Genomic DNA, 26,641 nt, shown 5'->3' with positions numbered 1-26,641 from the left:
ACAGATAAGGGAGGAATCTGCTGGAGGTGTGTGTGTGTGCCCAGTTGTGTCTGACTCTTTTCGACTCCGTGGACTGTAGCCCACCAGGCTCCTCTGTCCATGGAATTTTCCAGGCAGGAATAAAGAAGTGGGTTGCTACCTCCTCCAGAGGGTCTTCCCAGCCCAGGGATTGAACGCGTGTCTCCTGCATTGGCAGGCGGGTTCTTTACCACTAGCACCACCTGGGAAGATATCATCCCATTTTATATATGGGGACTGGGGCTCAGAGCCTCACTCAAGTCCCATAAAGCTGCTTTCCCACCCGGGTCCCACACAGAGCCCCGAGTTCTCTTCCCGCCACTCATACCCAGCCCACTGGGTATATGAGAACCAGCTGTGCCTTCGTGTATCCCTGTCACTCCTGGTACACTGCCTGGCCCAGCATCCAATAAACATGCGCTCTGCTGAATACAGGGAAAAGAAGTTTTCCAAATGGGGTAAGTCACTTCCGGTGGGTCACATGATGGCCATTGTGAGCATGAAATATAAAGATGCTCAAGTGGTACCCAGCGAACTGTTCAGGTTTTGTTGGGTTTGGGGCCACACTTCTCAGGAGCGAACAGTGAGCTGCGCATGGGACATCCTGGTGAGCTGGGAAGGCGGTAACGGGCTTTTCCATCTTTACCTTTTCTCCTGCTCATCAGCCTCTGGCCAGCCTTTGTCTGTGCTTAAGGCCATCTATCTCTCTCCTCCCTCCACACGTCTAGGACTCTCACTGTGAGAACGCAGGAGCCCCTGCCCTTCCATTCACAGGTGTGCTGGAAATAAGACACTCCAGGTATTTACAAGACTGTGCTACAGTCATCCCTTGGTACCCACTGGGTATTGGTTCCGGGACCCCCTGTGGATACCAAAATCTGTGGATTCTCAAGTCCCCTGTATCAAATGGGGTAGGACAGTCTGACTCTGGATCCGTGGATCTGTGGATGTGGAACCCGTGGACAGGGAGTGCTTGCTCAGTCATGTCTACCTGTTTGCGACCCCATGGACTGTAGCCCACCAGGCTCCTCTGTCCATAGGATTCTCCAGGCAAGAATACTGGAGTAGGTTGCCATTTCTTCCTCCAGGGGATCTTCCCCACCCAGGAATCAAACCCGCATCTTCTACATTGGAGACGGATTCTTTATCATCTGTGCCACGTGGGAAGCCTTGTGGCTAGGGAGGGCTGACTATATTTGCTTAGAAGAGCCACAGAGAGGTCGGCATACCTGGAATGCCAGAGCAGGTACATGGTGGTTGACTCACTTATCCCTGCTCAAGAAACCCCATTCTGATTTTCTTTTTCCACCAGCTGTGCTCTCTATGCAGCTCTGTTCATCTTCATCTCAACTGTCATGAAAGTTATAACTGACATTCATTAAGCACTTGTTATATGCCAGGCACGGCAGTCCTGTCTTCTTAAGAATAGAGGTTGACAATTTGTTTATGCAGAATTATTTCAAAGCTCCAGCCAGTGGTCTGCTTATCTCAAGTAGGATTAAAAAGTAAAATTCTTGTAAACATTCAAAATGTTCCCTCACGGGCTTGATCTCGTGTTTTCTTTGTGTTAAATTGAATTAACCTATGGGTATTCAAACTTCTTTATGTTGTTTACTATATTTGTTACCGCTTTTTGCTTTCGAAACACAAATCTAAACATTTTTACCTCTTTTCTTCACATTAGTTCATGGGTATTCCTGTATTTCTGTGCATTTATTTTAAGCTTTTAAGGTTTTGTAAAATGGAGCTGAACTATGGCTTTTCCTAATAGATATTTGCTAACCATATCTCATAATAAAGTCATAGAAACTTTCCTTCTTTTAGGGACATTTACATGTTTTTTAGGGTAGTTGTGGTAGCGTGCCCGTGCTTCACAAAGATGGCAAGTGAGGTCATTGTGAACCTACCTACTTATTCAGTAATCAGTTGAGTGATTTGAGCAGTCTTAAAGTTATTGAATTGAATTGAATGCTGAAATTTTATTCTCCTGTTCCAGATCATTGCAGGGCTCATGGTAGCATTGAACTAGCTATGAAATCCATGTAAAGAGGAAGATGAAAACTTATCCATAATGGGACAAGAAATATTCAGTAGTGCCTTAAAAATATAGGTAATTGTATAGTCAGAAACAAACATGCCTTTAGAATTTGCTTCAGGGCAACTGAGTGGCCGTGTCCTATTGTTCATAGCAGCGTCGAGGGCCTCCAGAAACTGGTGCCCTGACTCACCAAACAGAGCACCTCTTTTCCAGGTTTGACGAGTCTCTCTGGCAGACTGTAGACCTCGCGGGCAGAAACCTCTACCCAGATGTGGTTGGTCGGCTTTTGTCCCGAGGGGTGGTTGCCTTCCGCTGTCCACGATCATTTATGGACCAACCGTTAGTTGAACATTTCAGGTAAGAAAGAAAAGTCCCTGGAGAATCTTGGGGAGGAAAACAGATGGAAATGTCTTTCTCTCTCTCTCTCCAGCTGTCTGCCCTGGGACAGGTCATCTGTGCAGCATGGGACGGTAGTTGTCTATGTTGCCGTGTGGTGAAACACAGCACAGGCTTCAGTGACGTCATTCCCGTTTTAGCCTAGGCTTGCACTTGGGCTCTTCCCAGGGTCTAAGGGTGCCCTGAGTATCCTATGAGGCAGGAGCCAAGCAGCCCTGGCTGGCAGATGCCATGCAGCCAAGCTATTCCCCCAATGCCCATGTCTTTTTATTTTTTTATGTATTTTTATTTGGAGAATAATTGCTTTACAATATTTTGATGGTTTCTGCCATATAAGAACATGAATCAGCAATAAGTATACATATGTCCCCTCCCTCTTGAGCCTCCTCTCTCCCGTGCCCCCCCTTCCATCCCACCACTCTAGGTTGTCACAGGGCACTGGGTTGAGCTCCCTGTATTATACAGCAGCTTCTCACTGGCTGTCTGTTTCACATATGGTAATATATGTATGTTTCAACGCTACTATCTCAACTCATCCCACCCTCTCTCTCCTCCGCTGTATCCACAAATCTGTTCTCTGTGTCTGCATCGCTGTTGCTGCCCTGAAAATAGATTGAGCAGTGCCATTTTTCTAGATTCCGCACATATGTGTTAATATATGATGTTTGTTTGCTCTTTCTGACTTACTTCACTCTGTATGACAGACTCTAGGTTTATCCACCTCACTAGAACGGATTTGTTCCTTTTTAGGACCATTATGTGTATGTGTGTGTGTGTGTATATATATACACACCACAACTTCTTTATCCATTCATCTGCTGATGGACATCTAGACTGTTTCCCTGTTCAGGCTATTGCAAATAGTGCTGCAGTGAACATTGGGACACATGTTTCTTTTTGAATTATGGTTTTCTCGGTAATGGGATTGCTGGGCTTTATGGTAGTTTTATTCCTGGTTCTTAAGGAATCACCTTACCGTTCTCCACAGTGGCTTTATCAACTTACATTCCCACCAACAGTGCAAGAGAGGATTCCCTTTTTTCCACATCCTCTCCAGCATTTATTGTTTGTAGATTTTTTTGATGATGACCATTCTGACTGGTGTGAGATGATACCTCATTGTAGTTTTGATTGACATGTCTCTACCTCCACTGCCTATTTCTGATAAGGAGGTGAGGGGTCTTTTTGGATTTTGTCACCCTGGGTTTCTCATCCTATCACAGACCGATTTACATCCTGAAAAAGATCCTGTTTTGGTTTAGACTTTCTGAAAATGTATTTCTTACTGATAGTTTTGCAGTGTGGCTTAGTGCCATCTCATGCTAGAGTGGAGTGAATAAATACTGAACAGAAAAATAAGCTAAAGACGGCAGAGCTGGGATACAACACGCGTCCCGACTCGAGGCCTTTTCACCTTCTCGCCGTGGTCATATGACAACACTCCTCTCCCGCGGGTGTTTTGTGTTTCTCCGGCAGCTCTTCCTTCTCAATCTCCTTCAAGTGCACGCTTTGCTCAGTTACTCTAGGGTCTGTCCCTGGCTGCCTTCTCTCCCGACCCACTCTTGTCTTCAGACAAGCTATGCCTTGTACACCCACATCTATGCCAAGACTTTCATATCCTCATCTCTAGCCCAACCCTCTCTTTCAAACAAACTCTTATTTCCTATTACCTAAAAAACTACCACAGCTGAATTTCCTACAAGTACCTTAGTGTTAGCACGTCCAGCCCAAGAACCTTGGTATTAACCTCCCTTTACAACTTGCCTTTCCACGGTCTTCCCTGGTTTGGTCATCCACCCACTCACCCTTGCCAGGAGTCATTGTAGACGTGACCTCCTTGTCACCCACATCCAACTCATTCCTATGATGCTCATTAATTCATTTTCTAAGTTGGACTGTACTGGCACAACGTCTGGACTTGGCCAAAAAAAAAAAAATGCTTTTGAATTTTAAAACAAACGAGGATGGCCAGTAACAATTTATTTTATGACTACAGCTATAGCTAATACTTGAAATGTGTGTTTAGGGTCTTGTTTGTGATAGACTGCCCAGGTCGGGAGGAGAATGGGTCAGATCTGGACATACTGGTTTGAGCCATCTTGTGGAGCCTCTTTTTATTCCCTCTGTGTTCAGCCCTTTCCGACTACAGCACCTGGACCTGTCGAACTCTGTGATCGATGCGTCTACCCTGCACGGCCTTCTATCTCACTGCTCCAAGTTGCAGAATCTCAGCCTGGAAGGCCTCCGACTTTCAGATCCCGTTGTTGAGTGAGTGGAACCTAGGAGCATGTTCCAAGGGCGCTCGTTTTGTGTTTGTTAATTTTGTTTCTCGAGTAGATGTAGGGTGTCCTGTCCACATGCAGGTGGACTCAGAAAATACCCAATACAGTGTTCCAGCCTCTGCAGAACCCTCCAGGGGGTTTGGTTCCTCCTCCCAGGAGGTTTGGTTGCTCACCTAGACAACCAAAGTTTGTGTACTAACTCTCGATATGTTGCTGGGTCTCATGCTAGGTTCTAGACACGCAAGGAGGAATTGAGGCATGGTTGCTCCCTCATTCAAGGGAGAGACAGATAATTACGGTGCAGTGTGTTTGCTAGATGCGTTGGTGAATATGTGGCAACACGCAGAGACCTAATTACATTTGGAGAAGGCAGCCGTCTTGTCTCAAGGGGAAGTGACTCTGAAGCTGAGTATTGAAAGTATGTGGGTAGGAGTTCTCCAGGTCGTGTGGGAAGGAAGCAGCCTGGGTGAAGCCACCTTTGCGACTGGATTCTGAAGTGGTCAGGAATTGATGGAGTGTGTGAGGGAAGTGACAGGTGAGGGTCGGCAGGGACCAAATCTCGTGGGTGCCTGCCACGCTGGAAGAACTCTGGACTTTGTTGTGGGCTGTAAAGAGGGAAGCATGGTGAAGAGAGAAGCGTGGTTCTGAGAATGGAACAAACATGTTTAGAAAATTAACTCGCTGGGCATCTCAGAAAATCAATTATGTGTGAAAGAAACTATTCAGTAGATTAGTTAAGATAGTGTTGTATCCATTCAGGTAAGAAGTGATGAAATTTGATGGGGAAAAGGAAAGAATAATTATAATATCTGCTTAATATTTGTTGAGCACATACCATATGCCAGATACTAGGTTCTTTAAAGGTCTTCTAAGTAAATCCTCATACCAACCCCATGAAATACGTTCTCATTATTCCCTTTTTACAGATGTGAAAACTAAGCAACAAAGAGGCTGAATAACTTGTCCAAGGTCACACAGTAGCTAGGTAGCAAAACCAAGATTTGAACCTTGCCATATAGTACGATTCCAGAACTCTCGCTCTTAAATCACTGTTTGGCTAACATGAGGTATTTGGGAACAGAGAGGAGAGGGCAATTTGAGAGACGTTTAACTGAAGGAACCTGCTGATTTTATAAGTAGAAGTTTACTTACAAACTAATTACAATTGTGGGTGAAATAGAAATATGTTTAGGTCATTGGTAGATTCTTTGTTTTTCAGTTTTTAAAAGTACATTGGTAAGTGTTGTGTAGTTACTCTCTGTGCTGGGCACTGTGCTGAGGCCTTTATTACATTATACCATTTAATTTTAACAACACTACCAAGAAGATACTGATCTTGCCATTTCACAGATGAGTAAACTAAGGCAAAGCATCCTACTTGGTGTCGTCTAGATGGTCAGATGTGAATTTAAACTCACTGCTGACTCAGAGGCCTGTGTGCCTGTAGCTGCCTCCCTTAGCTTCATTCCTCTTGATTGAATAAGAGGGTCTGGTTAGTATTGTTACAACTTTGTCCTCTTTTTCCAGTAATCTTGCTCAGAACACAAATTTACTGCGACTAAACCTTTCTGGGTGTTCTGGATTCTCTGAATCTGCCCTGAAGACTTTGCTGAGCAGCTGTTCCAGGTAGGAGAGATTAGAGATTTGATTTTAGAAATGTGATTTCAAACATACAGTTATCTTTCACATCAAGATAGAATCGGGTAACATTTTTAAGCTTTCCTAACTCTTTGAGCTCTTGATTTGGAGAACTCAGTACCCTTTATCATCCAAACTTTCTGTCCAAACTCAGGAGCCAAATCGATGGAAGTTTGCAAAGATTACTCGTGTCGTGATCCCTTTTATTTTTCTTTGACTTATTAAAATAAGGAAAATGTGGTAATGTGTTTATCAACAGTATGTACAAAGAGTAGCTGTTTATACCTGACTATATTGCTATATTGTCAGGCTTTTTTCCCTGTAATGTCTGTAGATCTAACTTAACAGTTTTGACTATTTATTTGTCAAAAGTTTGTTACTGCAAAATACACCAATCTGGGTGATCCCATTAAAAACATCTTTTATGCTAGGTAGTAATGTCTAATGTCCGAATATAAAGGTCACAGAGTTACAGAGATTAATAAGTGAGGGGGGACATGATTCACAGAATACCCAGTACTGTGTCTGTCCTTTTTAATATCCCTTGGTCTCTGTGCTAATAGCATCGTGCTTATTTCTCCTTAATGATCTTATACAAAAGATTACTTTTGTGTAAGAATGTTACCAATGAGATAAAATGGTAGCCCTGCATTTTCTCAGCAATGCCAGGAATGGGATGTATAATTTAGCCGTTGGACTTTTCCTTTGAAGCCCTCATTTACTTAGTTACAGAGGCCCAGTAAGATAAAGTGAATTTTTGTGATGTCGGCATCTCTTTATTGGGAATTCCTGGTACATCCTATCAGTTTTTTAAAACATCTCAAGCTCATACTGTTAGTTTTTTCCTACAACCCAAGTGGTTGAGAAAGAAAGCATAGAAGCTAGAATTTCTCCTAGTCCTGGAATGAGGTATGAGCAGGAGAGGAGAGCACTTCCCTTCTCTTCCAGAAGAGGGCAGCATTCACTAAGCCCTTGGCTCATATCCCTTGGCAGCTTTCTGGAACAAACTGGACCGAGATGGAGAAAGCAGTTTCAGGTGAGCAAATGTAGCTGCTTAGAGAAGCTGAGGTTCTATGCAGAAAATGGTAAGGAATCAATGGCCCTGCGTTTTCTTGATTTGCAGCTTTAGGCAGGGTTTCACAGAAGATTCACTCTGGGTAATGGTTTCATGCTTTCCTTGTCACCCCTGTTATGTGCAGACTGGATGAACTGAACCTCTCCTGGTGCTATGATTTCACTGAAAAGCATGTACAGATGGCCGTTGCACATGTGTCAAAGACCATCACCCAGCTGAATCTCAGCGGGTACCGAAAGAATCTGCAGAGATCAGGTAAGACCCTCTGGGCTGTTGGGCCCTTAACAACAGCAGCCCCAACAATAACAGCAGGTTTGATTTCTCGAGCATCTCCTAGGCGTGATCCTCCATAAACTGTCTCATTTAATCCAGTGTGTGTGTGTGTTCCTATTCCTGTTTTTCAGATGAGGTAACCTCTAGCTGATCAGAAGGGTCAGGTAAATGCAGACAGCTAGTGGGTTAGTGGCAAGGTTTGAATCCAGAATGCATGAGTGAAAACCTTTATACTTTAGAACAATTTATGTTTAAGCAGAAGAGCTTCTTTTATGTAACTAACTTATTTAGGTTAAAACCCCAATATAAAAATTGAGGGATGCAGTGTTTGATTAGTATTAAGCAGTGGTTCTCAACTGGGGACGGTTTTGCCTGCAAGAGGACATTTGGCAAGGTCTGGAAACATTTTTGATTGTCACAGCTATGGGGTTACTGGCATCTAGTGGGTAGAAGAAGCATCTGCCCACTAGATGCCATCTACACACTGGCTTCTAGTGGGCAGAAGCCAGGAATGCTGGTGAACAACGCACAGGACAGCAGAATAACACACAAAAAAGAATCTAGTCCTAAATGCCAATGCTGCCAAGGTTGAAAAACCCTGTAACAAACCCTCTGTGTTCATATTTATAACTTTTTTCAGTTCAGTCTAAGAGGACAGTGGGGTTTTTCAGATGAACACGGACATTTAAAATCAAGGGTGATGTGTGACAGTTAAAGTTTTTATAAGCCTGAACACTCAGTTATGTGTGCTTCGTTTTATTTGTCTAATATTGACAGAATCTTGATTTGCAAAGATAAGTACAAACGGCAAGGGTTTTCTTTAATATTGAAGTGTAGTTGTTGTACAGTAATATATAAGTTACAGGTGTAGAAGAGTGATTTACAATTTTTAAAGGTTATATGCCACTTAAAGTTGTTCTAAAATATTGGCTGTATTCCTCGTGTTGTACAATCCTTGTAGCTTATTTTATACTTAGTAGTTTGTATCTCTTAATCACCTTCCCCTTTATTGCCTTAATCCCTCTCCTCTTCCTTCTCCCCTCTGGTAACCACTCGTTTGTCCTCTGTATCTGTGAATCTGCTTCTTTTTTGTTAGATCCATTACTTTGCCTGCAAGGCAGTATTCCTGGGTTTGATTCCTGGGTCGGGAAGATCTGGAGAAGGAAATGGCAACCCCACTCCAGTATTCTTGCCTGGAGAATCCCATGAACAGAGGAGCCTGAAGGCTACAGCCCATGGGGTCGCAGGACACGACTTAGCAACTAAACCACCACTACGCATTAGTTTGTTGTCGTTTTTAGAGTCCCTGTATAAGCGATATCATATAGTAGTTGTTTTTGTCTCTTTCTTTTAATGTTTATTTTTATTTATTTATTTGGCTGTGCCAGGTCTTAGTTGGCAAGCATGCAGGATCTTTAGTTGCAATGTGCTAACTCTTAACTTGCGGCATGTGGGATCTAGTTCCCTAACCAGGGATCAAACCCGGCCACCTGCATTGGGATCATGGACTCATAGCCACTGGAGCACCAGGGAAGTCCCCTGACTTATTTCACTTAGCATATTAATAGCTTGCCCTCATGGTCTCAGGCGGCCTACACAAAGCCTCGTTAAGCCAGTGCACACCTCAGCCCTAACCTCATGTCTTGATGGTGGTATGAGCCCCTCTGAGTGTTTTTCTTATTTTTAACATACTCTAAAAGATTTGAGCCAAATATTTGCAGAATGTATCTTCTTAAAATCTAAGCAGTATTTGAAAAGTACTCCTTCAGGACATGACCTATCCCCTGTGAGTCACGTATCCGAGGCTGTAGAAGATAGGAGCAGATTCTCCTAAGTGGTCAGAGATCGGAATCCTCTGCAGGTGCTTGAACCCAGATAACAAAGTGAGGGCTTTCTTTAGAGATCTGCAAAAGCAGCAGTAGTGTTTTTCTTAACCACTCCCCTCCACACACAGTATTTCTAGTCTGCATTTTTTCCCCTTTAAACACAATTTTAAATCTGTTTGGAAGGGAGGTTCAAGAGGAAGGGGACATATGTATGCCTATGGCTGATTCATGTTGATGTAGGGCAGAAACCAATACAATATTGTAAATTAGTTATCCTCCAGTTAAAAATAAAAATTAAAAATATCTAGTTATAGTATTACATAGTCATTCTCAAATATGCCTAAAACATGTAAAAACACAAAAATCAATAATCCTACTAACATTTTGCTAGTCTTTTTTCCTGTTAAAAAGTGGCTTTTTAAAAAAATGGGACATAGAGTATGGAGTACTTTATAGTATGGTTTTATTTCAAGTAACCCCGTTTCAGTAGCTACACCACACATCATTTTCAGTGGCTATGTGATATTCCATCAGATATATTTGGAATAATTTATTGATTCATTCAGAACTTACTCAGATGATCTCCTTGTAACGAATGTTTAGAGTCTTTACAGTTTCTCCCTTTATAAACAACTGTCTTATGGACAGAAACAAACTGTTGAGTGCATTTCTAAGTGGAGTTGCCAGGCCAAGGATTAGGCTTCATTATCAAGCTTTGGATAGTTCTTGCCAAGTTGCCTTCCAAGGACTTTAAATTCCCATGAGGGAGCATCCTCTTTGCATTGAATCCCATCCATGGTTCTTCCCTCTTCATCCCCAGGGGAAGACGGCCTTGTGTACATTTCTGCTCATACCTGAACCTCCCACTTCTTTATTCAGAGTTTTTCTGTAATGAACCAAGGTTCTGGGTGTAAGGTCGAGAAACTCAGCTGTAGGCAAGCTACTGTAAATTGTTTCCACGTTTGGCTTAAAACTCTTTTCTGTGTTCCTCTGAAAAAGAACAAATCGCCTTTCTACTCAGTTTTGGCAGGAATGATAGGTGGTAAAATCCCCTGGACACATTCAGGGTGAGGATAGGACACAGAGTAGGAGTTGAAGTGTTAGTGTCCTTAAGTATACAATGGGAATTCAAGAATTTTTAAATGGATATTTTTAACAACGGTACACGCTATTTCACTGTGTAGAAGACAATACAGATTTTGTGTTTTACCTCCAAGACCAGTGACAGACCATCTGGCTTCAGGTACCCACTCTGTCATTCACTGGGTAGCCTTGAGCAATTTGCTTAACCTTGCTGTTCCTCCATTTCTCAATAAAATGGAGATAATAGTAGTACCTTACCTCTTAGCATTAGAGTGAGCAATAAATGATGTAATACGTGTGCAAGGCGTTTAATCATTCTCGGCACGTAGTGAGAGCTCAGTGACTGTTGGCTCCTGGTGTTTATATTCCTCACCCACCCACTGTTCCACCCTTTCTGTGGAGCAGTGGCTGAGCACAGAATGAGGTTTGGAGGACCTAGCTTTGGGTCTTAGATTTACTTGGACTTCTCTAGCGAAAAATGTCTCTCTTCTAAAATGACAAGTTAGATTAGGTAGTTTCTAAGATCCCTTCTTACTCCAGTGAAATGAAGGAGACGGTGAAGAGGAATCTTGGCAGTCACTACTGGTTCCTAACTCTACCCACCAAAGAAAGACAGGACTTAAACAAGGGCTGAAGACAGAGACTAACCAGGTTCATCCCCCAAGGTTTAATTCTTTCCCAGGTGGGAAAACTGTATCTGATTGTGGATTTTGTGGTTGGCTAGTGAGATGATGGGTCACTCAGAACTATGTTGTGCAGCTCTTGAGACAAATGTCTGTTGAGCCCCTATAACGCACAAAACCCAGTTCTAAACTTGGGACATGTGGCCTTGAACAAAACAGAGAAAGTCATCCTTGTGAAGCTTACATTCTGGTGGGGAATCCAGACAATCAGCAAGGAACTAAATATGATGAAAGGAGGTGGAAACACAAGGAGGAAAAGTTTAAAGCAGGGTGCTCAGGTAGAGTGTAGCAGGAAGGGGGCTGCTTTCAGATGGAATGGCCAAAGAGAAGAGCTCCCTGAGGAAGTGAGATTTAACCACAGACCTGAAAGAGTGATACGTAGATATGTAAGGAAAGAACATTCTAGAACTAAGGACCAGCAGGTGCCTTTGGAGGAAAGCCACATATGCTACTTTATAATCAGAAAATGAATCAATAGATGTTATTTATTTTTTAAAATAGACAAACTTTATTAAATGTTTGAGATTTTTTTTTTCCTCTCCGTATGGAAGCCAGCTTGGGAGAGGGAGCGAGGAGCTCAGTGTTAGGAGATGAGATAGCTGGGGGCTTTCTTGGCCAACGCAGAAGCTCTGTTTCCCTTGTTTTCCTGGGTAAGATGGGAAGCCATTGAAGTATTTCGAACAGGAATGCAATGATCTGACTCACCTTTGAAAAGTCCCCTTGCGGAGCTGTGCCAGGGAAAGGCCGCTGGAGACTTGGTGGTCACATTTGAGGAAGTAAGAAATGATTGATTTCAGATGCATTTTGAAAGCTAACCCAAGGGGACTGGGTAACAGATGGGGTGTGGGATGTGAGGAAACGGTTTGAGTAGGACTCCCAGGGTTTGGGCCCCAGCAATCAATGAAGTTCGTACTTACTAAGATGGGGAAGACTTTGGGGAAGGAGCAGATTGAGGGGAGAAATCAAGCATTTGGTTTTAGGCATAAATGTGAGATGCTTATCACATAGCCCAGTGAGTGTGTGCAGGAGGTTGAAAATGCAAGTCTAGGATTCAAACAAGGGGATGCAGCTGGAGATGTAGCTGTGAGAAAGAAAAAAAGAACCCTCAAACAGAAATAAAATTTGCCCATTTTTTTAAAGTAAATAACACTCACTTAATGCGTTTTCTGATTGCAAAGTATCACATGGGACTTTCTTCCAAATTCTGAAAAGGTATTTGTGATCCCACCACCCTTGGTAATTGCACTTAACATTTGGATGTATTTTCTTCCAGCCTTCCAACCCCCAACCCCCTTCCTTTCTATGTGTAAATTTGTGTGTAAATATATATGTTTGTGTGTTTAAATTGAGATTATCATGCATTATATATATTTTGTTTTCAGTATACAGTGTATCCTGAGTTATTTTTTCATTTTGTAAAATGTTATTAAATAGATTTTTAATGGCTGTTATTAGCATTGTGTTCCATAGAATGGATGAAGGTTGACCTATTAAACTAACGAGGGAAGGGGGCTTTTATAACTGTCACTACAGTGAATACCTTAGTGCGTGTATGCCTCCTTGTGTTTCCACCTCCTTTCATCATATTTAGTTCCTTGCTGATTGTCGCAAAGAGACAGGAATGAAGCAACCCTATGGACTATAGGGTCCTTGGGATTCTCCAGGCAAGAATACTGGTGTGGGTTGCTTTGCCCACCTGCAGGGGATCTTTCCAACCTAGGATGGACTTGTGTGTCTTGTCTCCTGCCTTGGTAGGCAGGTTCTTTACCACTAGTACCACCTGGGATCTCTGATTACTTTTCTAAAAGTGGAATCACTGAGCCAAAGAGCAAAGTGTGTTATGCCCTGAAAACTTTTTTTTAAAAGAAAGATCAGTTCCCCCTCAAAATATGAGGTCTTCTGAAAGGCTGCATAAAATTAAATATGCACTTTTAGTGTAGGGGCACCTGCTTTATGATATTTCATCAATTCTGGGTATTGTAATAGGATTTGTTTTTCATGTCACAGCACACAAAAAAATACTTGGCATTTCTTGCTCCATTTTTATTATGTTATATTTTATGCAGTATCTTTATATTTTTTACCCATGTTCTATTTTTTTATACTCTTAATATACTATTTTTTATACTGTTAATTGCCAACATCTGCTGGATCATGGAAAAAAAAAGCAAGAGAGTTCCAGAAAATCATTTATTTCTGCTTTATTGACTATGCCAAAGCCTTTGTGTGGATCACAATAAACTGTGGAAAATTCTGAAAGAGATGGGAATAGCAGACCACCTGGCCTGCCTCTTGAGAAACCTATATGTAGGTCAGGAAGCAACAATTAGAACTGGACATGGAACAACAGACTGGTTCCAAATAGGAAAAGGAGTACGTCAAGGTTGTATATTGTCACCCTGCTTATTTAACTTCTATGCAGAGTACATCATGAGAAACGCTGGACTGGAAGAAGCACAAGCTGGAATCAAGATTGCCGGGAGAAATATCAATAACCTCAGATATGCAGATGACACCACCCTTATGGCAGAAAGTGAAGAGGAACTAAAAAGCCTCTTGATGAAAGTGAAACAGGAGAGTGAAAAAGTTGGCTTAAAGCTCAACATTCAGAAAACGAAGATCACGGCATCTGGTCCCATCACTTCATGGGAAATAGATGGGAAAACAGTGGAAACAGTGTCAGACTTTATTTTTTTGGGGCTCCAAAATCACTGCAGATGGTGACTGCAGCCATGAAATTAAAAGACGCTTACTCCTTGGAAGGAAAGTTATGACCAACCTAGATAGCATATTCAAAAGCAGAGACATTACTTTGCCAACAAAGGTTCGTCTAGTCAAGGCTATGGTTTTTCCGGTGGTCATGTATGGATGTGAGAGTTGGACTGTGAAGAAAGGTGAGCGCCAAGGAATTGATGCTTTTGAACTGTGGTGTTGGAGAAGACTCTTGAGAGTCCCATGGACTGCAAGGAGATCCAACCAGTCCATTCTAAAGGAGATCAGTCCTAGGTGTTCTTTGGAAGGAATGATGCTAAGGCTGAAACTCCAGTACTTTGGCCACCTCATGCGAAGAGTTGACTCATTGGAAAAGACTGATGCTGGGAGGGATTGGGAGCAGGAGGAGAAGGGGATGACAGAGGCTGAGATGGCTGGATGGCATCACTGTCTCAATGGACATGAGTCTGAATGAACTCCAGGAGTTGGTGATGGACAGGGAGGCCTGGCATGCTGCGATTCATGGGGTCACAAAGAGTCAGGACATGACTGAGCGACTGAACTGAACTGAACTGAACTGCCTTATGATCCAGCAATCCCACTGCTGGGCATACACACTGAGGAAACCAGAAGGGAAAGAGACGTGTACCCCAATGTTCATCGCAGCACTGTTTATAATAGCCAGGACATGGAAGCAACCTAGATGCCCATCAGCAGATGAATGGATAAGAAAGCTGTGGTACATATACACAATGGAGTATTACTCAGCCATTAAAAAGAATACATTTGAATCAGTTCTAATGAGATGGATGAAACTGGAACCTATTACACAGAGTGAAGTAAGCCAGAAAGAAAAACACCAATACAGTATACTAACGCATATATATGGAATTTAGAAAGATGGTAACAATAACCCTGTATATGAGACAGCAAAGGAGACACTGATGTATAGAACAGTCTTTTGGACTCTGTGGGAGAGGGCGAGGGTGGGATGATTTGGGAGAATGGCATTGAAACATGTATAATATATATGAAACGAGTCGCCAGTCCAGGTTCGATGCACGATACTGGATGATTGGGGCTGGTGCACTGGGACGACCCTGTTGGACTCTGTGGGAGAGGGCGAGGGTGGAATGATTTGGGAGAATGGCATTGAAACATGTATAATATATATGAAACGAGTCGCCAGTCCAGGTTCGATGCACGATACTGGATGATTGGGGCTGGTGCACTGGGACGACCCTGAGGGAGGGTATGGGGAGGGAGGAGGGAGGAGGGTTCAGGATGGGGAACACAGGTATACCTGTGGCAGATTCATTTTGATATTTGGCAAAACTAATACAATATTGTAAAGTTTAAAGATAAAATAAAATTTAAAAAAAAAACATTAACTCTATTGGAAACATTTATTCCCAGTTTTCTGATACCACTTTATTTCTGCTTGTATTCTGTTTTGTTTTAACATGGTAGAGTTTTTAAAGATTTATGTAGTAAATTATCATTGTCTCCTTTTTGTTTTTTTTTTTTCTTTATGTTTAGAAACTCCTTACTGATCCCAAGATCCACTGAATAAATTATTCATTTTTGCATTTGGACGTTTTTAATAACGTGGAATTAATTTGGATATTTTATTTGAGTTGAAGTTAATTTTCTCTAGTTGTAGTAGCCATATTATTTTTTAATAATCTATGATGTTCCTCCACTGGTTTGGAGTGCTACTTTTTGATATTTGTGTATATATATTGTGCTATTTGATTTTGCTTTTTGCTGTTGTGAACTGGACTTCCCCCTACCTCTTTTCATCTAGCTATTGCTGGCACATAGGTAAGCTATGGAGTTTCTTATCCAGTCATTTTACACAATTAGTTCTCTTACTATTGCTAGTAGTTTTTCAGATGATTTCTTGTGTTTCCTGGGTAGAAAGTCTTACATGGCAAGATGATAATTTTTTTTTTCTAATAGTGAATAACTCTAATTGCACTACTCTGAATTTCCAGCACAATGTGAAATGTATGGACAGCAAGTATCCTTGTGTGATTCCTCATTTGATAGTGACCATCTTTTTATTTATTTATTTATTTTGCTAGATGTCTCTACCTTAGTTGGAAGATGTCCCAATCTTGTCCACCTAGACTTAAGGTATGTTTTTATTTTTTTTTTAAACAAAAAAATTTTAATGAAAATTCATGATTTTTTATTGAACAAGGAAAGAATCTTACTTTGTTGAATTGAAGGAACTGAATGAATGATAAGCTGTTCCTATCTTCATCTGGGATTGATGGATAGATTTTTAATTTTTTCTTCTGTTTTGTTACAGCGATAGTGTCATGCTGAAAAATGACTGCTTTCCAGAATTTTACCAACTCAACTACCTCCAACACCTGTCACTCAGTCGGTGCTATGACATAATACCTGAAACTTTACTGTGAGTACTCTTGTTTCTTAAAATGAGCAGAGGGCAGGGGCCAAAAGAGATGTCACTTGGTGTTAAAATCCGTTATTATTAACAGCAGATGTTTAAAGCTTAAACATCAAATTAATGTATCACAAACTAGTTAGGAAGGACTAGCAAAATAGAAGTACCAAGGCAAAATGTTTTGCTTAAAACGTCTGGTAAAGTTGAGTTGATTGAGGTAGTTTACTAAACATTTATTTGGCTGTGAACTGGTCTAAATATTAGAATACTGTTCAAGTACTTGAGGAGAACTTAGAAAAGCAGAAGACAGCCTTTAGTCTCAGGAAGCTCAGAGTATAACAGGAGGAGGCAGACCATGTGTGTATATGTGTTTCTGAAATTTTTCAGATCAACTAGTTAAGTCCAAAAACCTTCATCTGAGCTTAAAGGGAAAGTTCTACAGTCTCCTAGTGGTGTCTGTCCCAGAGGCCAAGGAATGGGGAAAAATAAAAATATGTAAGTAGTAAATATTATAAGAGTGATGTTCTCTTTGAGGAGGAGGGAGATTAAGATCCAGAAGAGTGAAGTAAAAGCTTACTTACCCAAAGCTGAATAGTGAGTTACTGACTGAACTGGATGTATGTCTCAGATCTCCTGGACACGTGCAGAATAGTCTATATCTAATCTGGTAGCTCTTTTAGGGGTTGATTTTGTACTGCTCAGCAACTTCCACAAAATCAAAGCAATGCTAACAAAAGAGAAATCGGATCCATCTTGCTTTTAAGAAGTGCCATACCCAAGTCATCCTAGGAATATCATCTCTTTAGCTTGAAGAAGTTTTCCTATATTTCAAAGGGCTGCAGAGTTTTTCCTCATGTCATATATAAGTGTATAGCAATTTTATTAGAAACTACAAGGAGTCAGTATCTTGGATTTGGCCTGGTGTCCTTCTTCCTCATCGCCTAAATGACCCTGCTGACCTTGTTTACGCTCACTACCCACATGAAGGTAATCAAGCTGATTCCTACCAAAGAAGGGTGTTGAATTTGAGCACAGAATTTATGCAGTCCTCAAATTACTAGTTTGGGTCTTGTAAGTTAGTTTCAAGTATTAATGAATACAGAAAACGAACTTATGGGTGCCAGGGGTAAAGGATAGTTAGGGACTTTGGGAAGGTCATGTACACACTACTATATTTAAAATGGATAACCAACAAGGACCTTTTGTATAGCACAGGGAACTCTGCTCAGTGTTATGTGCCAGGCTGGATGGCAGGAGGGTTTGGGGAGAATGGATACATGTATATGTGTGGCTGAGTCCCTTTGCTGTTCACCTGAAACTGTTACACCACAATATTGTTAATCAGCTATACCCCAATACAAAAGAAAAAGTTTAAAGTTTGGAACAAAAAAGAAAAAAAGAATTAATGAATATAGCAGCAGCCAGGACATGGAAGCGATGATGAATCAGCAGATGAATGGATAAAGAAGATGTGGTACATATGTACAGTTGACTGTTACTCAGCCATAAAAAAGAATGAAATAGTGCCATTTGCAGCAACATGGATGGACACAGAGATTATCACACTAAGTAAATCAGAGAAAGACAAATATCATATCACATATATGTAGAATCTAAAAAAATAATACAACTGAACTTATCTACAGAATAGGAACAGACTCACAGACATTGAAAACAAGCTTATGGCTATCAAAGGGGAAAGGGTGGAGGGAGAGGGATAAATTAGGAGTTTGAGATTAACAGATATACACTACATATATAAAACAGATCAACAACAAGGACTTACCTGTATAGCAACGGGGAACTGTATTCAGTTTCTTATAGTAACCTGTAATGGAAAAGAATCTGAAAATGAAATATGTATGTGTATGTGTGTATATATATATATGTACATATACATGTATATATAGCTGAATTAGTTTGCTGTACACCAAAAACTAACACAACATTAAAAATGAACTATGTTGCAATTTAAAGAAAAAGAATTAAAAAGAATGAATAGATCAGACACTTCAGCTATATAGAGTTAACTCATAGAATTAGGGAATCCAGTAATTAACGTCTTTAATAAAGCACTGTAGTTAATCCTTAGGGCTCAGGGTCTCAGCTGGTGTCTCATTTGGAAAAGCACTGCATAGAAGAGATGCCAATATTTAGTTGCAGGGCTCTCGGATGTTGGTGGAGAAGGCGATGGCACCCCACTCCAGTACTCTCACCTGGAAAATCCCATGGATGGAGGAGCCTGGTGGGCTGCAGCCCATGGGGTCGCAAAGAGTTGGACACGACTGAGCGACTTCCCTTTCACTTTTCACTTTCATGCATTGGAGAAGGAAATGACAACCCACTCCAGTATTCTTGTCTGGAGAATCCCAGGCACGGGGGAGCCTGGTGGGCTGCCGTCTATGGGGTCACACAGAGTCGGACACGACTGAAGTGACTTAGCAGCAGCAGCAGCAGATGTTGGGGCCTAAATTCATATACATGCAACTCTTATTAAAATCCCCTGCCACTTGAATTTTCTAGCATCCAGAACTCCTAGGAGCCTGGAGAGTCTAACCTGAAAAGGTTTCTCTGTTAACAGTTGTTTCCCACCCTTGCCATTTGAGCTTTAGCTGCATTGTCTGTGCAGCTCCCTTGGGAGTACACTGATCATTCTTTTCTGCTTGTTTTTCTCAAGAGAATCTACTTCTGTGTCTTACTTTTGTTCTTTCTCTCCAAAGAGTAAGAAGTTAAGCAGGAAATACCTATTCACTTGAGCAGAGGCTAAGGGGAGGCTGTGAGCCTTCATATTTTTATATTTATATCCATTGGGATGATAATACTTGCACAGTCATCTGCAGGCAGTGTGACTTGACGGGTCAGAGCATGGATCTGAAGTCACAGACCCAGGTGCGAACCCTGACTGCACTGTAACCAATTTGTCTAAACATTACCTTGAAATAAGGGAAGCAGAGGTATCAGTTTAGTAACAAGTCAGACCATCAGAATACAGTGAAAACAGACAGAAGAAAGATGCTGTCCTTGAACCTTAAGGTAAAAAGAGTATGTTTCTTAAGACATAAAGTGAACAGTATACTGGTTTACCTTGTGAATTCATTAAGATGAGTTTGCTGGTACCCTATCCTTAAACATTTCTCCAGGTAAAATGTATATGAAATGCATAGTAAGAGTTCTAGGATCTTCAATAATTTCCAGAAAGCTATTTATGCTAAAAATTTTTCATTTCTTAGAAGTGGTAACATAAAATTTGAGTGTCTTTCTTTTGTACTGATAATGCTTTGAAATACTTAGCAAACTAGATATTTTATCCTCAGGACACACCCTCCTTCTATTTATTCCCTTCCTTATTAATTGGTCTGATTTCTCTTGTATTTCTCATTAATGGAAAAAACTGAAGCTGGAGATAGTAATCTGAGATTAAGAGAAACTAAAGAAATAATAATACTTGCAGGAGAATTTTAAGTTGAGGAATTTAAGGTTTTATAAGGAGAATAAGATTGCTGGGAGAAATATCAACAATAGATATGCAGATGATACCTCCGTAATGGCAGAAAGTGAAGAGGAACAGAAGAGCTTCCAATGAGGGTGGAAGAGGAAAGTGTAAGAGAGGAGAGTGGCTTAAAACTCAACATTCAAAAGATGACGGCATCCAGTCCCATCACTTCATGGCAAGTAGTTGGGGAAACGATGAAAACGGTGACAGATTTTATTTTCTTGGGCCCCAAAATCACTGCAGATGGTGACTGCAGCCGTGAAATTAAAAGATGCTTGCTCCTTAGAAGAAAAGCTATGACAAACCTAGACAGAGTATTAAAAGGCAGAGACGTCACTTTGCCAACAAAGGTCAATCTAGTCAAAGCTATGGTTTTTCCAGTAGTCATGTATGAATATCAGAGTTGGACCCTAAAGAAAGCTGAGCACCGAAGAATTGATGCTTTTGAACTGTGGTGTTGGAGAAGACTCTTGAGTCCCTTGGACAGCAAGGAGATCAAACCAGTCCGTCCTAAAGGAAACCAACCCTGAATATTGGAAGGACTTATGCCGAAGCTGAAACTCCAATACTTTGGTCACCTGATGCGAAGGGTCAACTCACCGGAAAAGACCCTGATGCTGGGAAAGATTGGGGGAGGAGAGAAAGGGGTGACAGAGAACGAGATGGTTGGATGGTATCACCTGACTCAGTGGACGTGAGTTTGAGCAGACTCTGGGAGACAGTGAAGGAAGGGAAGCCTGGCGTGCTTCCAGGCTCATGGGGTCTCAAAGAGTGGAACACGACTTAGCGACTGAACAGTGAACAGCAAAGGAGTGAACCTGGTCAAACAGTTTATAAATACCTTTTCTTTACTAACTAAATAGAGACACTTAAGACATCAGTGTCATTTTATACTGAAGTTAGAAATAATGACTCTCAGACTATTCGTTTCTATTTACTCTCCTTTAGTTTACTTTTCAGTCTCTTCCATGAAGTTTTCAAAGAGATACTTGGGTACATTCTCTGCTGTGCTGTAGGTGATACACATACAAGAGGCTTGTTTTGGGGGGGTGGGGGGTCTCCTTAAAATCTTAAAGACTTCCTGGTTTTATTGGCTTGGGAATGGTCATTCATCCACCATCTATCATATTCTGCTCACTCCTTTCTCACATGTAACACCTGAGTGTCTTCTAAGTGTCTAATATAATTTCCTTCCTCACCAAGGCTTTTACAAAGTGCTGTTGCGAAAACATTTGCTTTTCTGTTGTCTGCCATCCCTCTTCACTCCCACCTCTAGTTTCTTGTTTTAAATACTCTCCACTGCAGAATGTCTTACAACTTGGCTAATCTAGAGATCCCAGAATCTGGATTCTCATGGATATTACAAAGTTCTCATATACTCAGATTTTATATAAGAGAAATTTAAGATTGGGCCAGATTGCTATCATCTTCAGTGACGGTAAGTATAAACATCTGTATATGCTGACATCTCCTTATACTCTTGTTTCCATTTCAGAGATTAGCTTACTTTATGAACAATAGCAATTTGTTCTTGCTGATTTTCTTTTACATCCAGATCTAACTGCCCCCTTAGGAACACCAAGCATGTTTATTTCATTTGGTTAGTACTTTTATTTTCTAAATTACCCTTCCTCTTGTATTCAACCAGTATATGTTAACATCTGTGGTGTTTAAAACTCTCCTAAATGTAGAATAAATACACTTAGATGGGGAGTGAGAGCAGGAGTAGTATGGAAGGTCTTAAGGCGAGTAGATGGTTTGAGTTCTGTAAACGTGAGGGAGGCATCATCGATTTCAAACAGGGGAAGGACTTAATCTGAGCTAGGCTTTATAAGGATGGCCTTGGTCATTGGTATATACACTAAGCTGAAAGGAGGAAAGGTTAGGGGCAAGCTGACAATTACTCTAAGGAAGGTTTATTTTTTAAGTAATTATTGACAGTATGAAAATATAAAGGATGCTTCTTATTCTAGGGAATTGATTTTCTCATTGATCTGCCGTGGGATTTTGTTGAAACTCCAAACTAAATATTCCCTTTCCTGAGACTTTGGACTGTGTGTCCCAACCTGGAGTAAATATAGATCAGAGAGATGAATTTCTAAGCCTGTAGACCTAGGTTAAGAAAAAAGAATCATTACCAAAGCATATTTGCTTTGGGAAAACAGGATCCCTTTTTTGTGGACCAGAATTTCACTGTTGACATAGTTCAGTTCAGTTCAGTTCAGTTGCTCAGTCATGTCCAACTCTTTGCGACCCCATGAATCGCAGCACGCCAGGCCTCCCTGTCCATCACCAACTCCCAGAGTTCACTCAGACTCACATCCATCGAGTCAGTGATGCCATCCAGCCATCTCATCCTCTGTCGTCCCCTTCTCCTCCTGCCCCCAATCCCTCCCAGCATCAGAGTCTTTTCCAATGAGTCAACTCTTCGCATGAGGTGGCCAAAGTACTGGAGTGTCAGCTTTAGCATCATTCCTTCCAAAGAAATCCCAGGGCTAATCTCCTTCAGAATGGACTGGTTGGATCTCCTTGCAATCCAAGGGACTCTCGGTTTCACTTAATGTGAAATACCTAGGAAGATAACTGGCTTCCGTGTGTCAGAAAGAAAAAAAGGGAATATGTAGAGAAGTAAAATGTTTATTGTGTCTATCTGCACCTGACACACAACCTTAAAATAGTATCATGAAGTCACCGTTAGGTTTCATCATATGTAATGGACTTGTTGACTATTAACCACTACTTGGAAGTCACTAACTCTGCTCACATCTCCTTTCAAGTGGGCAGGCCTTGTTCAAATAAAGATCAAGTCCATATCCTTAAGTTGCATGTAACCTTTCGTGACTCCAGCTTATGCCATAGTAAAACATTTACTTTTCCCATCACTAGCTTGCTGGCTTCCCCTCCCAACACAGTGACATTTTTCAATATAAACCAAGAGTAGGGGCGGGGGGTGGGAGGGGAGGAGGAATATAAACCAAGAATGGAGAAAGAAAGAAAATATGTTTGGATTTTAAATAAACCTAGGAGTTTTTTGGTTATTAGAAATTCAACGAAATGCACTAATGTGTTTCCTAAGGCCGTATTGCCCAAGCTGTGGCCTGTGCTTTGTGGTTTGATTCACCTTTGCTGTTCCCTCGAATCATTGATTGCAAATTATGTCTTCAGTTTGTATCGTATAAAATATGATACAGTGTGTAAAAATTGGATCATGTAACTCTAGTGGCAGTTACCATAGATACTGCTACTCTGAAAGTCTCTCTTTTCCTTTCCAGTGAACTTGGAGAAATTCCCACATTAAAAACACTACAAGTCTTTGGAATCGTACCAGACGGTACCCTTCAATTGTTAAAGGAAGCCCTCCCTCATCTACAGATTAATTGCTCCCATTTCACCACCATCGCCAGGCCGACCATTGGCAACAAGAAGAACCAAGAGATATGGGGCATCAAATGCCGACTGTCACTGGAGAAGCCCAGTTGCCTATGAATCCTCTATTGCAAGATGGTGTCTCCTCTTTTCTTTGAACAGGGAAAGTAAGCAGGAAGCCCAATTGTGGAGAGCTCAGCTATTTTTATTCATGGTTTTCCATTGCCTTCCTTCTACAAGTATATTAGAGAACCATTGGAGACAGAAAACTATGAAGTGTTGCTTTTTAGAACTGACTATGAAAGCTTTTATCACTGCTATACCCTTAAGAGCCTCAGCTCTACGCTTTTTGAAATTTTAGGGAGAGTGAGCCTATAATTTCAAGATACCTTAAATAGCAAAATTTGAACCACGTCTTCCAAGTGCCATTCTTCATAAATCTATTTAGAATCAAGCTTAAAAATCGCCACCAGCAAATCATTTTCATAGCCGATACGGCAACTGAACATTCTTCTATTTAATTTTTCAGCACTGCTTTATTATAAGACATAGGTTGCAAAAAATAATAAGCTATTTGTATTGTAAGCTGAAAAGAATGAGAATCATAGAGTAGATCTGCAGCAATCTCTTCTGAGGATGGCAAGAAAAATAGACATTTCAACTGCGCCTTTAGATTTGCAGTCAGGTTGATGGAAACAAATAGCCCCAGGTCATTCACCTTAAAACCTAAATAAAGAAACAGTTGGCCAACCAGAGGTGTAGAATTGGTATAGAATGTAAAGGCTCAAGAGACAGTTTTCTATGACAGTTAACCTGGGGTATCCTCTAATGCACATTAATGAAGTCTCCTTTATGTACAGTTGGGAAGGTCCCCTGGAGGAGGAAATGGCAACCCACTCCAGTATTTTTGCCTAGAGAATCCCATGGACAGAGGAGCCTGGCGGGCTACAGTCCATGGGGTCGCAAAAAGTCGAACACGACTGAGCGACTACTTTTATTTCCTTTATGTACTGTGTTCGCAGCGTTCTGAATTAGCTGAGGAAATTGAATTGTGGAGTTCTGACTTTATGATCAAATTATGTTAACGTGGGTTCTTTAGCTTTTAAGATGACTTTGTTTTAGAGAGGTAGGAACCAGTCATTCTTTGATTCTTGAAATGTTGGATGGAATCCTGAACCGCAGATGCCTGCGTTTTCCTTTTTGCTAAGGTTCTCAAAGTTATTTTTACTCTGGAATCAAGTATTTTAAATTGTCTTTTTTTTTATTTTATTTTAATGGCCTCTCACAATGATTGTTTCTAGCAACCTGTTTTATAAAGTTCTGGACCTGGAGTTCCCTAAGAACTGCATGTTCCTTTCAATTAGGAATATACACTAGAAGAAGGTGTATGTTCCATGCAGTTTCAGAGCAATAAGCACAGCTGGCACATGCATAAAAGTTAAGACTTGGGTGCTGAACCTTTTGATAGCATCAGTGATTTTTTTTTTTAATGATACATAGAAGCAAAAGGACTAAATTCTACTTAAAAAAAAAAAAAACACTAACTTCTTGTTTAAATCAATGACCTTCCCATATATTCAAAATGGAGCAAAAAGCCCAAACTCATCATTTCTATTAACATTGCTTTTTTTTAAAAATCAGATCTTTGAAATGTTATAAACAATGGTATGAAGTGCCCTTATCTGCTCAAACCTAAGGAAGAACATTTTTATAAAGTAGTGTTACACAGGAAATGATTAGGTTTCAATTTTGTAGTAGTTTAAAAGTGCTACATACTACTTGAAATTATTGTTTACAGATTAGTGACACGGGCTGGAGGGAGGATCCGGTTGGCCTCTTATTTCCGGATACCCTCACACATACAGTACTTCGAAACTCAAGTCCAGCCATAAGCTATTTTGCTAACACGTCAGAGTAATCTGTATTTTTGTATGTGATTTCTACTTTTATAGATTTGTTTTAAAATAAAACATTTTTATAAAAATGAATACTTCAGCTAAGTTGTATTCCTTTTTTCTTTCTCTATTTTTCTTAAGCACTCTGGTTAAAACGAGCATTAGGTATGGTGTGAGATTTCTCTCAGCCCTCTGAATGGGTGTGTGTGCTAAGTCGTGTCCTACTCTTGCAACCCCATGTACTGTAGCCCACCAGGTTCCTCTGTCCATGGGATTTCCCAGGTAAAAATATTGGAGAGGGCTGCCATTTCCTTCTGCAGGAGATCTTCCTGACCCAGGGATCAAACCTGCATCTTCTGCATTGCTGCTGCTGCTAAGTCGCTTCAGTCGTGTCCGACTCTGTGCAACCCCATAGACAGCAGCCCATCAGGCTCCCCTGTCCCTGGGATTCTCCAGGCAAGAACACTGGAGTGGGTTGCCATTTCCTTCTTCAATGCAGGAAAGTGAAAAGTGAAAGTGAAGTCGCTCAGTCATGTCCAACTCTTCGCGACCCCATGGACTGCAGCCTACCAGGCTCCTCCGTCCATGGGATTTTCCAGGCAAGAGTACTGGAGTGGGGTGCCATTGCCTTCTCTGGATCTGCATTGCAGGCAGATTCCTTATCACAGCCACCAGGGAGGCCCCAACCCTCTGAACAAAGCACTTTAAAGCAAGCCATAACATGATCCCTTTTGTCCCATCTACTTCATGTGTTGTCAAAATGTTTATAATTCTTTGACAAGGTACTAAATCAGGCTTGTTACGGTTAAAGTGCTTCTTAAAGTATTAACATTTTATAAGATGTGAAATTAAGTGATAAGTACTATCAAAGTATCAAGTACTATCGATAAAAATCTGCTCATAGCACTTTTTAAATACAGACTTGATCAGCTTATACTGTGCATTTTATTCTCATTAGCAAATTGTTTGAATAGTTTACCCTATATCCAGAGATCTTCTAGGAATTAACTCCTTTTGAACACAAATAGAATGGTGATGCTTCCTGAATATTACCCAGTTTTTTGCTTCCTTTTTAATATCAATACCATGCTTCCTTTTTTGTTATCAAAAATGTCAAATGCAGAAGGTAAAGATGATGAATTTCATTTTCTGCTTCCAAAGGTCATTAACTCATGACCAATCTCATTTCACCCTTCTCTCCCATCCCATGGACATCACATGCTCACAAGATCATTTTTGAGGCAAAACCAAGACCCATGACTTCATGAATAGTTCAGTATATACCTCTGAAAGATATTCTTCTGATTTAATTCTAAAACATTAAATATCAAGATGATGTTGAAAGTTCCCTAGCTATGTAAAAACTTTTCTTACATAGATTTGTTTTGCTCAGGCTCCAAACACGGATCATACTTTGCATTTAGTTGACATTGACATTTTCTTAGTC

At 40.9% G+C, this 26,641-nt stretch overlaps 1 protein-coding gene across 6 annotated transcripts in view; it reads left to right on the top strand.

The window, feature by feature from the left end:
- Positions 1-24,900, top strand: part of SKP2 (S-phase kinase associated protein 2) — a 39,079-nt gene extending 14,179 nt beyond the window's left edge. For 3 of the 6 annotated variants that reach the window (XM_070357636.1, XM_070357637.1, XM_070357638.1), the window contains 7 exons: positions 2,270-2,413; positions 4,586-4,720; positions 6,262-6,360; positions 7,572-7,702; positions 16,112-16,163; positions 16,342-16,449; positions 23,206-24,900. In XM_070357636.1, coding sequence (XP_070213737.1) covers positions 2,270-2,413; positions 4,586-4,720; positions 6,262-6,360; positions 7,572-7,702; positions 16,112-16,163; positions 16,342-16,449; positions 23,206-23,419 — 883 coding nt within the window. In that variant the 3' untranslated portion in view covers positions 23,420-24,900. Of the gene's footprint in view, positions 1-4; positions 1,265-2,014; positions 2,129-2,269; positions 2,414-4,585; positions 4,721-6,261; positions 6,361-7,571; positions 7,703-16,111; positions 16,164-16,341; positions 16,450-23,205 lie in introns of all 6 variants that reach the window. The other 3 variants (XM_070357642.1, XM_070357639.1, XM_070357640.1) reach the window with 3 other exon arrangements.
- Positions 24,901-26,641: the final 1,741 nt, after the last annotated feature.

The sequence above is a fragment of the Bos mutus genome, chromosome 20 (assembly GCF_027580195.1).
Source record: "Bos mutus isolate GX-2022 chromosome 20, NWIPB_WYAK_1.1, whole genome shotgun sequence".
In the NCBI taxonomy this organism is placed as follows: Eukaryota; Metazoa; Chordata; class Mammalia; order Artiodactyla; family Bovidae; genus Bos; species Bos mutus.
Note: the sequence above shows the minus strand (reverse complement) of the source record. Positions and strands in the feature narration are given on the sequence as shown.